The sequence below is a fragment of the Ambystoma mexicanum genome, chromosome 11 (assembly GCF_040938575.1).
Source record: "Ambystoma mexicanum isolate Mex_15411 chromosome 11, UKY_AmexF1_1, whole genome shotgun sequence".
NCBI lineage: Eukaryota > Metazoa > Chordata > Amphibia > Caudata > Ambystomatidae > Ambystoma > Ambystoma mexicanum.
Genome location: NC_090934.1, coordinates 63,798,070 through 63,811,783, shown reverse-complemented (window position 1 = coordinate 63,811,783; position 13,714 = coordinate 63,798,070). Strand labels below are relative to the sequence as shown.

General features: G+C 47.4%; 1 protein-coding gene across 1 annotated transcript in view; it reads left to right on the top strand.

Annotated features, from left to right (window-relative positions):
• The window catches only part of CSMD2 (CUB and Sushi multiple domains 2), a 2,010,406-nt gene that overhangs the window by 1,572,838 nt on the left and 423,854 nt on the right, over positions 1-13,714 (top strand). The window contains exons 24-25 of the mRNA XM_069622557.1: positions 2,669-2,860; positions 5,252-5,378. Coding sequence (XP_069478658.1) covers positions 2,669-2,860; positions 5,252-5,378 — 319 coding nt within the window. The remainder of the gene's footprint in view (positions 1-2,668; positions 2,861-5,251; positions 5,379-13,714) is intronic.

Sequence of the window (13,714 nt, the reverse complement as noted above, 5' to 3'; positions counted from 1 at the left end):
TACGCGCTGATATTACTGATAGATATGGTGATCCATTCTTGTATGAAATATATATCATATTATAGTGTTATCTTAACCACATTTTTCGTAGTGTACTTGGGAACAATGCTATGTGATGCCACTTCCTGTTTTGTCCAGGGGTGAAAAGTTGCGTTCCATCACTTCCTGCGATATCACTTGGTGTGGGGTCAAATTGCATCACTTCCTGTGATGTCATCAGAGGTCAAGAACCACGTGGTGTCACTTCCGCTACCCCTGGGATTTTGGTGAAATGACGTCCCTGTCTGCTGCCACAATGAGGATGCCTATTGGATAGTAGTGGCCTAGTTTCCAGGATTCTCCCCTCCTCCTCTCAGCAGTGCCCGACACTCTGGCAAAGCGTGCCCCCCCATTTCCTTGCTGTAACCTGGTAAAGGCGGGTAATCCAGGGGGGCCCTAGCAGGGTCGCCGGGTTGTTGGATAAAGCAGTTTTAGGTTAGACAGAGCTTGGTATCAGGCTGACGATGGGCCCACCCGTCACTGAATGGTTAGTGTTTGTGGGGTTCTGTCGTTCATCTTTCCTTGACCTCTCCCTCTTCCTATCGTCCAGTTCAGACGCTGCTGTTCTGGAACAGTCTAGGTATTGGACAGCGCTAGCTGTCTCTTTGTGGTAACCAGCCCCATCCCTTCTGAGCGCTAGCTGCCTCTTTCAGGTCATCCCTTCTGAGTGCTAGCTGTCTCTTTCAGGTCACCAGCCCCCATCCCTTCTGAGTGCTAGCTGTCTCTTTGGGGACACCCCTTCTGAGCGCTAGCTGTCTCTTCCAAGTCACCATCCTCCATTCCTTCAGAGCGCTAACAGTCTGTTTCAGGTCGTTGTCCTCCATTCTTTTTGAGCTCTAACTGTCTCTTTCTGGGTGCTGTTCTGCATTCCTTCGAGATAATACAGTCCCTTAAAAGAGACGGTTCTCTATTCCTTCTGAACTCTAGAGGTCTCTTTCAAGATGCAGATCTCCATTTCTTCCCAACTCTAGCTGTCTCTTTCGGGTCTCCATCCTCCATTCTATCTGAGTGCTAACAGTCTCTTTCAGGGTGCTCCTCCTACATCCCATGGGTGCTCTAACTGTCTCTTTCTGGGTACTGTTCTAAATTCCTTGACGATAATACAGTCTCTTAAAATAGACTGTTTTCTATTCATTCTGAGCTCTAGCGTCTCTTTCAGATCACCATACTCCGTTCATTCTGAGCTCTTATAATAGACAGCCCTGTGTTCTTTCTGAGCTCTAGCAGTCTTATTTATTATTTTTTTTAAGTGCTGTTCACAACCTTTCACAGCACTTACAGTCTCTTTGCGAACCGGGTTCTACTTTATTTGTGTCTTCTAGACATCTCTTTCAAAGTCGTGTTCTTCATTCTTTCAAAGTTCTTGCAATGCAGTCTCTTTAAAGACACTGTTCTCCATTCATCTTGAGGTCAAGACGTCTATTTCGTGGGGTCGTTCTGCATTCTTCAAGAGCTCTAACAGTGTCTTTAAAGCCAATGTCCTCTTTTCTTTCCGAGGTCTAGAAGTCTCTTTTAGGGAGTAGTTCTCTATTTTTTACGAGCTCAAGCAGTCTCTTTCAGTTCACCATTCTCTATTCATTCTGCCCTCTAGCAGTCTTTTTCAGGGCACCCTTCTCCATTATATGCCCACATCGCAGTGCATTGGCCCGGTCTGCGGAAGCCGGTGGTGGCAGCTGGTCAAAGATTGATGCGCGCCTGCCGCAGTGCTATGCCGGCTCCTGCAGTGCTATGCCGGCTCCCGCCAGCCTCTCTAAACCAGTAAATGACTTGACGCCTGATGAAAGAGACATCATGTTGTGATTATAATATAAAATGCATGTGATCACATAGCGGACGTGAGTCACACAGGCCCAATGCACACTAACTCATCACTGTACCGTGACGGTCAGATGAATCGACCAACTTCCAGGGTTTCTCCTGGCAAAGGGTCTGATGTTACACATTTCAGTCTATCAAGCTGCTTCTTCACAGGGTCTGCACCTGTGATTCACAGGGGGGGGGGGGAGCTGAGGGAGCTATAGCCCCGGATAGAAGCACAGGGGCTACACCCAAAAAGCTATAGCTAGCCCCGAGTCCTGCCAGTCCCGACATTAGCTTAGCCCTGATCCTTTCCAGACTTAGCAACACACCTGCCTGTGAAGAAGCTGGTTGTAGACAACAATCGACTCCAACTGCTTGGTGTTCTCCCTTGCCTCAGTAGCACAGCCTCAAATAATGAGGAAAACCTCGGTACATCATCACCCATATCACTTGATGCATGTGGCGGTAACCCTCACGGGAGCAGCTCTTGTTGGGTCAATAGGTGGCATGCATTTTCCATACACACTCTGATCACAGGCAGTCCAATGAAAATTCCCAAAAGACCATGCACATCTCAAATGTTGTGCCCAATGACTTTCACATGAGAGCACAACCAATCTTCCAAAATCCTTCTCAGCAAGATGTTTGAGATCTTCATTTTGTTTTCTGGAGAGTAGCATGATATGATATGATATGATATGGCATTTGTAACACACCTATACACAAGTTTTTCATGCTATGGCCTTGGTGTTCTTCTGGCAGTAGTCAGATATGTGATTGTTGTGTCATGTTGTTTTACCTTTCCTGTACCTTCTCCTGCGATTTCTAGGTTTTGAACTGATCAAATGTGAAGACCCAGGTATCCCGCAGTATGGCTACAAGGTCCAGGATGAGGGCCACTTTTCTGGCAGCTCCGTCTCCTTCAGCTGCGATCCCGGATACTCAATAAGGGGGAGCAGGGTGTTGACGTGTCTGACTGGGGAGCGCCGAGCCTGGGACCAGCCGCTTCCTGTGTGCGTAGGTATGACAAAACTGTCTACACTGCGGGATCTCCATCTCTTTGTTTGTTATTGCTTTTGTGGTTGAGGACACTCACACTTCCCGCTTTCTCGTTGTTACACAAACATTCTAACAAGTATCTAACACCAATCCCTCCAAAGTCCCACTACTTTGGTGGCATCTACAGCAGGCCTCATGACTAAAATAAGGTTTTGTATTTTAAGGAAGCCACAATCCTATTTTGGTCAATAAAAGGCTGCATGCAATAGAAGGACAATCTTAAACATGATGAGATGATTGAAGAATTGAATGGATGCATGAACCATAGATCAATGCTCGAGGAATACAAGAAAGAGTGGATGAGAGAAGACGATTGGGTGAGTGAATGGTCGACTGGAAGATGGACACTTAAAGTATGAATGGAAAAGTGAATGATGGGAAATAGGCCGGTGGATGAATGGTTGACTGGAAGAAAAATATTTGAAGAATGAATGGAAGAGTTAATGAGAGACGATTAGCAGGTGAATGTATGGTTGACCAGAAGAAGGGTGAATGCATGGTTGACTCAAAGCTTGACATCTGGAGAATGAATGTAAGAGTGAATGGCATATGAATGTTGGGTGAATGCATGGTTCACCCGAAGATGGTCGCGTGAAGAAGTAATAAAAAAGTGAATAAGAGAAGTCAGGTGAATGAATGATTGACTGAAAGGTAGATATCTAAAGAATGAAAGGAAGATTGAATAAGATAAGGACTTTGTGTGAAGGTAGGGTTGAATGGAAGACATGTTATAAATGAACGGAAGACTGAATGAGAGACACATGATGAGTGAATGTATAGATGATTGGAAGATGTAGACTTGAAGAACGAACGGAAGACTGAATGAGAGGTGAATGTTGGGTCAATGCATGATTGACTGGGAGACGGAAACCTGAAGAATGTATGTTTATCAGGTGATTATCAGGTGAAAGTAGAGTTGACCAGAAGATGGACTCTTGAAGTATGATGAAAGGATGGACATCTGAAGAATTAACGGAACCGTGAATACGATCAGAATGTCGAGTGAATGCATGGTTGACTGGAAAATTGGCGTGTGAACCATGAACGGAAGACATGAATGAGCGACACATGTTGGGTTAATGTATGGTTGATTGAAAAATTGGTGCTTGAAGAAGTAATTGAAGAATGAATGATACTTGCATGTCTGGCAATGTCATGGCTAAAAAGAAGATGGACGCCTGAATAAAGAATGGAAACATGAATAGGAATCAAATGTTAGTGGAATCCATGGTTGACTGGAAGATGGGCCCATGAATAATGAATGGAAGAGTGAATGGTAGACTAATTTCGGGTGAATGTATGGTTAAGTGGAAGAAGAATGCTTGAAAAATGAATGGAAACAGGGATGAGTATTGGGTGCATGTATGGTTGACTAAAAGATGGACATTTGAAGAATGAATGGAAGAGTGAATGGGAGACCAATTATGGGTGAATTTATGGTTGACTGGAAGACATATGTTTGACAAATGAATGGTAGAGTGGATACAAAATACATATCGGGTGAATCCATGGTTGACTGGAAGATGGGCCCATGAATAATGAATGGAAGAGTGAATGGTAGACTAATTTCGGGTGAATGTATGGTTAAGTGGAAGAAGGATGCATGAAAAATGAATGGAAGATGGAAGCAGGGATGAATGTCGGGCGAATGTATGGTTGACTTGAAGGTGGACATTTGATGAATGAATGGAAGAGTGAATGGGCGACCAATGATTGGTGAATTTCTGGTTGACTGGAAGATGTACGTTTGACAAATGAATCGGAGAGTGGATGCGAAATGAATATCAGGTGAATCCATGGTTGACTGGAAGATGGACACTTGAACAATGAATGCAAGAGTGAATGTGACACCAATGGTGGGTGAATTTATGGTTGACTGGAAGATGGATACTTGGTTACAGTCGTTGCAAATGAAAGAAAGATACAATTTGGATTAATGGAATATGCATACTTGAATATTTTATGGGAATGTATGGGTGACTATAACATGGCCATGGGATAAGGGGATGGATGTTTGAATGGGAGGCCAATGTTGGGGAAATAGAGGAATCAAACAAAGACAGCTACACAAACCATGGATGGATGCATAGATAAATGAGTAGGAATCATTGTTTCCTGAATGAAATACAGAAATGGATGAATGGATGGATGTAGGATGTGTGCTGTATAGATGGATGTGGCTGCATTTTAAAGTACACCTCCATCACTTTATAGTTGAAAGTCCCATATCGTGATGTCTGCTAAACGCCATATTCATGTGTCTTTGTGTTGTGTGCAGTGTTGTCCCCTAGATCTCTGCTAAATGTGTATTCATGAAAAAGCTGGAGCACTTAATTATGTTCACTTGTTCCAGCGGAGTGTGGTGGCACCATAAAAGGGGAGTCCTCCGGAAGAGTGCTGTCACCAGGGTATCCTGCGCCCTACGACCATAACCTCAACTGCATCTGGACAGTAGAAGCTGAAGCGGGGTGTGCCATCGGGTGAGTAGCTGCCATGTCTGAGATGAAACCCCTCACAGCAATGCAGGACACATATCCCTTGGCTCACTTAATCACTGAGAGAATAAAGTAAATTACAAGAGGGCACCAATGAGATGGCCTCTGTTTCCCGCTGTGTACCTTCTTGTTAGTTTGTATGCTAAAGATCCGGAGTAACTGGCCAGAGGGTTTGTGATGACCTGTGCACCGAGAGTTGTGATGGACACTTTATTCAATACATACGTGTTGTATTGTTGTGCGTTAAAGACCACCCTTGTCACATTCATTTGCATAAAGTAGTTGTTTAGGCATGTTGCCTTCGATGTAGGTCACATCGTTATTGGGATCTACAATGGTGATTGTTTGTCGTACGTGGAAGCGGAATAGCTTAACAAGAATGTCACCCAAACACAGTTTCTTTTGTCAGAGGTCCAATGGGACTACCCCACGTCCGTGGGCTTGAATATACTCGTGAAGGACTAGGACAGCTGTGTGCAACCTTGAGCTCTCTAGATAATTTGGACCACAACTCCCATAGGCCCAGATCAGCCTTACCAATAGGGATGGATCATGGATGTTGTAGTCCAAAACATCTCTAGAACCAAAAGCTACAGACTCCTGGACTAGGGTGTGTGAGCATTCACATGTTCGGTTTGACAGAGATCATGGCAGGTCATTGTAAGAACCTTGAAAAGGGATGCTTTTGGACATTGGTAACCAATGAAAATGGTAAGAGACGGGATTGTAAAGATCAATGCCAGTTGACATACTGTCAGACACATTTCAGATGATCTGGCGATGATGTGGGGTAGAATGTGTTAGGCTGGAATATAGCACATGTCCATGCCTAAATGAGAAAGTATCAGTCAAAACTGTTGTGCGGGGGGCTGAAGAGGTGAACTAGGATCTCTAGTGCCCAAAAGTTTTCGTTGGAAAAAGAAAAAAAAAAAACAGAAGGTACAGTTTAATCTATGGATCTATTTAGATCTCTAGCTCAAACATGTAACCTAGTTTACAGACTAAGGTCACAGGAGTAGGAGGGGCGTGTGCCATGATTGAGTACCTGAATGTGTTTTCTTGAGGCTGGGCCGGTGCAGAGCCAAGATGCAATCATTTGGCCCTGTGATAAACTGTGATACTTTCCTCACTGTCCAGCTCCTGATAGTATTCATATAGTCTCATACTTGGGTGATGTTCGTGGCAGGCCCCCATGTGAGAAAATGAGGTGATGGGTGTCGTCCTCATAAGAGCTGAATTGAAGGTATGCTGTACCATCTTTGCACAAAGGTGTACAGAAATATTAAAAGTAACTAGTGCAAGTCTGGCACCATGAGATTTGATTTGATAGGTTATTTATAACGTGCTTAATTCCCAGAGGTTTCTAAGCGCGGACCCGGGGATCGAACCTGTGTTGCTCCATGTCATCTTGCTTCCAAGGCGAGCATGTTGCCCCTGAGCTATCCTCTCGAGAGACATTATGTGGATTCAGAAGAACTGAAACAGTGTAGGGAGAAATCTAGCAGGAAGGGGCAATGCAAGACACGATAAAACCTCTACCCCCAATAACAGACAACTATTCCAGCGTTATGTCAAGTCGCCTTTCTAACATGTCCAGTAGCAATAATACTGTGTCAGCATGACCAACTGCTGTTTGTCTGTAGTAACCTAATGCAGACGCCAGTGCTGATTCTATCCACAGCCAGGGCCTAACCCTGTGTGATGGTAATCAAGGGCATCAGTGGCTTCTATCAACCTAGAAACTGCATCACCACTGCTTCCCCATCTCCAGGGGCTTAGCCAGCCCTGTAAGAGGATGCTTCTCCAGGGGCTTAGCCAGCATTGTAAGAAGCTGCTTCTCTGGGAGCTTAGCCGGCCCTGTAAGAAGCTACTACGCTAGGGACTCTGCCGGCCCTGTAAGAAGCAACTACTCCAGGGGCTCAGCCAGCCCTGTAAGAAGCTGCTTCTCCAAGGGATTAACCAGCACTGTTAGAAGCTGCTTCTCCAGGGGCTTATCCAGCACTGTAAGAAGCTGCTTCTCCAGGTGCTTAGCCAGCACTGTAAGAAGCTGCTTCTGCAGGGGCTTAGACAGCACTGTAAGAAGCTGCTTCTCCAGGTGCTTAGCCAGCACTGTAAGAAGCTGCTTCTCCAGGGGCTTAGCCAGCACTGTAAGAAGCTGCTTCTCCACGGGCTTAGCCTGCACGGTAAGAAGCTGATTCGTCAGTGGGTTAGCCAGCACTGTAAGTAGCTACTTCTGCAGGTGCTAAGCCAGCACTGTAAGAATCTGCATCTCCAGGGGCTTCGCTGGTCTTGTAAGAAGCTGCTTCTCCAGAGGCTATTCCAGCCTTTTAAGAAACTGTTTCTCCAAGGGCTTAGCCAGCGCTGTAAGAGGATGCTTCTCCAGGGGCCTAGCCAGCCCTGTAAGAGCATGCTTCTGCAGAGGCTTAGCCAGCCCTGTAAGAGGATGCTTATCCAGGGGCTTAGCCAGCCCTGTAAGAGCATGCTTCTGCAAGGGCTTAGCCGGCTCTGTAAGAAGCTGCTCCTCCAGAAGTTTAGCCAGTCCTGTAAGAATCTGCTTCTCCAGAGGCTTAGCCAGCCTTGTTAGAATCTACTTCTCCAGAGGCTTAGCCAGCCTAGTAAGAAGCTGCTTCTCTAGGAGCTTAGCTGGCCCTGTAAGAAGCTACTACTCCAGGGGCTCAGCCGGCCCTGTAAGAAGCTACTACTTGAGGGGCTCAGCTGGCTCTGTAAGAAGCTGCTTCTCCAGAATCTTAGCTGGCCCTGTAAGAAGCTACTACTCCAGGGGCTCAGCCGGTACTGTTAGAAGCTGCTTTTCCAGGGGCTCAGCCGTCCCTGTAAGAAGCTACTACTCCAGGGGCTCAGCTGGCTCTGTAATAAGCTGCTTCTCTAGGAGCTTACCTGGCCCTGTAAGAAGCTGCTTCTCCAGGGGCTTAGCCATCATTGTAAAAATCTGCTTCTTCAAGGGCTCTGTAAGAAGCTGATTTTCCAGGGGCTTATCCAGCACTGTAAGAAGTTGCTTCGCCAGGGGCTTAGCCAGCACTGTAAGAAGCTGCTTCTCCAGGGGCTTAGCCAGCACGGAAAGAAGCTGCTTTGCCAGGGGGTTAGCCAGCACTGTAAGTAGCTACTTCTGCAGGTGCTTAGCCAGCACTGTAAGAGGATGCTTCTGCAGGGGCTTATCCAGCACTGTAAGAATCTGCTTCCCCAGGGGCTGTGCCAGCCTTGTAAGAAACTGCTTCTCCAAGGGCTTAGCCAGCGCTGTAAGAGGATGCTTCTCCAGGGGCTTAGCCAGCCCTGTAAGAGCAAGCTTCTGCAGAGGCTTAGCCAGTCCTGTAAGAGGAATCTTCTCCAGGGGCTTAGCCAGCCCTGTAAGATCATGCTTCTGCAAGGGCTTAGCCGTCTCTGTAAGAAGCTGCTACTCCAGGAGTTTAGCCAGTCATGTAAGATCTGCTTCTCCAGAGGATTAGCCAGCCTTGTAAGAATCTACTTCTCCAGAGGCTTAGCTAGCCTTGTAAGAAGCTGCTTCTTTAGGAGCTTAGCCGGCCCTATAAGAAGCTACTACTCCAGGGGCTCAGATGGCTCTGTAAGAAGCTGCTTCTCCAGGAGCTTAGCTGGCCCTGTAAGAAGCTACTACTCCAGGAGCTCAGCCGGTACTGTAAGAAGCTACTACTCCAGGGGCTCAGGCGGCTCTGTAATAAGCTGCTTCTCTAGGAGATTAGATGGCCCTGTAAGAAGCAGCTACTCCAGGGGCTCAGCCGGCCCTGTAAGAAGCTACTACTCCAGGGGCTCAGGCGGCTCTGTAATAAGCTGCTTCTCTAGGAGATTAGATGGCCCTGTAAGAAGCAGCTACTCCAGGGGCTCAGCCGGCCCTGTAAGAAGCTGCTTCTCCAGGGGCTCAGCCAGCCCTGAAAGAAGCTACTACTCCAGGAGCTCAGCCAGCCCTGTAAGAAGCTACTACTCCAGGGGCTCTACTACTCCAGGAGCTCAGCCGGCCCTGTAAGAAGCTACTACTCCAGGGGCTCTACTACTCCAGGAGCTCAGCCGGCCCTGTAAGAAGCTACTACTCCAGGAGCTCAGCCGGCTCTGTAAGAAGCTGCTACTCCAGGAGCTTTGCCAGCACTATAAAAGGCTGCTTCTCCCGGGGTTTAGCCTGCCAGCACTTTTAAGATGCTGCTTCTCCAGTGGCACAAACAGCCTTGTAAGAAGTTGCTTCTACGGGTGCTTGGCCAGCCTTGTAAGGAGCATCTTCTCCAGGGGCCCAGCCAGCCCCGGAAGAAGTTGTTTCTCCATGTGCCTGGCCAGCCCTGTAAGAAGATCCATCTCCAGGGGCTTAGCCAGCCCTGTAAGAAGATCCATTTCCAGGGACTTAGCCAGCCCTGTAAGAAACTGCTTCTCCAGGAGCTGTGCCAGCCTTGTATGAAGCTGCTTCTCCTTGGGTTTAACCAGACCTGTAAAAAGCTGCTTCTCCAGGATCTTTGCCAGCACTTTAAGAATTTGATCGATCCCACAACCATAATAGACCTGTGAAAAGCTGCTTAACCAGGGACTCAACCTCCCTGTAAGAATTTGCTTCTCCAGGGGCTCAGCCGGCCCTCTAGGAATTTGCTTCTCCTGGGTTCTAGGTGGCTCTTTAAGAAGGTGCTTCTCCAGGGGCCTCTCCTGCCCTGTAAGAAGCTGCCCAGCACAGTACCAAGCTGCTTCCCCAGAGACACTGCAAGTACTGTAAGAAGCTGCTTCTCTAGGGACTTAAGCAGCACTTTAAGAAGCTGGATTGGACAAGCATTGGGTGGAATTGCAGGGTCCGGAGATGGTTTCTTGAGTAAGTGCTCACTTCAGCACTACAGAAACAGATCTGTCTTCCAGTGAGGATGTTGACGGCCACACAGATCATAGGAGAGATGTTCAGGGGAATGGATTTACAACCTTGTGCATAGAAGGGCCTGACTTCATAGACGTCAGACATAACTTTGTCCACAACACAGTGAAAGATGTAAATTACTGGAGGTCTTCCTAGGCAACCATGTGATGGCACATCATCTAGCGATGCCCGGCTAGATGTAATCTCAACTCAGACTCCCTGAACATTTTTTGTGGGAAGAAAAACTAGAGTGGTGGCTGCATAGTCCCTGTCATGGCGCACCCTCTGTTATGGTGGTTCCCAGTGAATAGGCCACTTCACGTTGGGCAGAAATCCCCCTGGTGATCAACTGAGGCCTTTTTCTGTTAGATTAATGGGTGTTTCATGCTCATTTCAATGATACTTTATATAGTTTGTATTTAGATGGGTAACATTCTTTCAGTGAAGAGTTGCACCTGTAGCACCATATGTGTTCCTCTGACCCACCTAACGATTTAAGTCATTGGAGTTTTTATGCAAACTGTGGCGTTTGTCAAGTGTGTGTCCGCACTTTCAACCCAACCACGGAAGCCACATGTACACAACTCTGCCACCATGAATGGCAGGAGATGCCTGCTTTGAAACACAGGCCACCTCAAGGCAACCAATGGGGGGAAGAGGGTTAGGTAGAGGTTGTGGATAGGTACGGGAAGTTAGGGTACCCGCAAAGAGGGTTAGAACAGAGAATAGATAGGCAGGGGGACCAAGTGTTAATACACAGATCACTAACATGAACTCACGTATTTCCAGAACGCTCTGACAACCTTGTGAACCCTCCCCCTGTCCCTGCTCTCTGGCACTGGTCATATATCACTTGGCACAGTTAAGGGTACACCACATTCCTTGTTTATCACATTCATTGTCAGTATTCAGACCTAATCACCTCCCATCCTTTTAGCCCTTTACCACTGCCTGCTTCCATTGATCCTAAGCATCCTCCTGACCTGTTGCTCATACTCGTGCACGCTGCACAGAACTCTTACATGCACAGAGTCATGCCCTACTCCTCACTACACAAGAAGGCGGCTTCCAATTGAGTAAGAGATATTACTCCACACTACGTGTGTCAACTATTGTCCATAGTAGTACACAGATGCATGCTCTGTCAAAAAAGAAAACAAATTAGGTTGAAGATGTGAAGCTAGCACTACTCTCATTAATGCACAACACTTAACTCTGACCCCTGAACCTGCGCCTACGTTTCGGGGCTTTTTCAGAATAGAGTAGCTACCAGCTGGGAGTGTCGCCCCTGCAGCCTGGCCGAAGGTGGCAGCACCCCCATTTTCCAAACGTAGAGTAGACCTCTTTCACCACTATGGCCCGGGGAACGGACCTCTTGAGACACCGCTGCGGCCCGGGTAAGGGACCGAGGCACTCTGCCACTCACTGCCGACCTGAAAATACCAGGATGGCATTCACAGTGTAAAGATCCTTAACTCAGCATAACTGCTTAGTGCACATGCTTCCCAGTGCTAATCACAAGCAGCTGGGACAGCACGCTGCCCGCTTTTCACCGGTCCCAGGCGTGCCATATGTGACCTTTACCTCAAGGCACCTGGGAATTGTAGTCCCGCTCTCACCCCACATTTCCTTACAGAGTTCTACATGTTATTTCTTCTTTCAGATTACCCCTTTCTACGTGGGGTTCACAGTTCTAGGTTGCTCGGCAATGGCTTCCTGCCCTAGCTTTCTGTCGTTACACCATGGCTCTAGGTTGGACTACCACTCCTCAAGGTCACTCTGCAATGGCTCCAAGGCAGTCTACCATGGGTCTAGGTGAGATTACCATGGGTTTATATTGGTCTACCGTGGTTCTAGTTCGGTCTACCATGCATCCGGGTCAGTCTACCACCAGGAGCAGGGTCCACACGGGTGCATGCCATTGTGATCGCCTCACATTCTGCTCGTCTAAGTCAGTTCAAGAGGAGAGTAGAACTGGCCCTTGGGAAGGAATGGCCAGCCCTCTATCCTTCAACCAGTGTGAGTTTCAGCAAAATATTCACAGATCTGACAGACTACCACTTCACACGGTGAAAGAGGGGGGCGCTGCCCCACCTCATTGCCCTATATATATATATAAATATATATCTACAAGTCAAGCCAAGATTTCAACCAGAGTGAGCACTAATTATACCCTTCTCTCTGTCGTACAACCAGTGGACGGTATTAACCAGTCAAGGTAACCGCTTCCATCCACCCCAGCCATCAATCAGACTTCACTCACGTAACTCGGTTACTCGGTTACATGTCTTTATAACAACGCATTTTATGTAGAATGCTCTTACAATAGACATTTTGCACGGCATTTTTTATTTACATTTTTGTATTTTTAGGGGATAGAGGGTAAACCTCTGTTTCCCACCTCTAAAACCCCGCCCCAACCATAGCCCCACAGGATTTAACCCTTTACCCCACCTCCACATAGGTTTTCATGATGGTTTGTCGCTGTAAAAGTTTCGGTGTGTGTGCATGTCTGGATACCGCGTAACTCATGCCATTTACCAACCATAGTTGGCACATGCCCTCCTGTAGCTGGGCTGCTACTAAGATGGAACCCTTTGGTCACAGGTTGCTCCTGAAGAAGGCCACCTCGGTCCCACAAAGGCCGCCACTCGGTTCCTTTCAGCGCTGCGGCCATTCTTGCGCACTCTCCCCTTGACGTTGCTGCCTTCCCTGCAGACCTGCGCGTTGATTGATTTCGCCTGTGCTGATGTCTTTGCGGCATTCTCGTTCCCAATGATGGATACCCACTTAGTATTCACATGGCGGGCCTTGCCGCTATAAATAGCCGGCTCTTGGCTCGCTGCTTGTACGTTTAGGCTGGGCTCCCAGCGCACGGCCCTTCTTGTTTTGGTAGCATTATCTCTCGTTGGTGGGCGCTGTTCTCGCAATATTGCAAGATGGCTAAGTTGTACAGCAAGCTCAGCACAACATCAGAACATGCCGGGATCTGAGTGGCCATCATCTAAGCGTTAAACATGCCATCTATAAGCGGCATTGAGTCGTGCGGCACTGACAGCTTCCCGTCCCGCAGCGGTTACTCCTTGCTCTGCATATTCAATAAGCGATTACATTAGGTGAGTTTCACATTTTCTGGCCTTGTTGAGCAACTTGAATTCTCTCTGACTTTGGGTCTGCTCGAGGCCAGGGCTGCTTTTACTGTAACGCACAACTCTTGGCTGGAGGTAAATCAGTGACCCCTACTGGCAAACTTGTATTTTCCCAGTGCGGTAAAGGAATTACCGGCACTTTTACTGCCACTTTTCCAGCACCGGCAAAATTGTAATGAGGCCATATAACCTTGTTCACAGACTTTCTCTGTTAGGCCTCTCTCTATATGTTTGTTTTCCTTATGGCATTGTATGACTTTCACTGGTAGGCAACTATATGCCATCACTGGTTTGCCCTTTATATGCCCGATCTCCTGCGT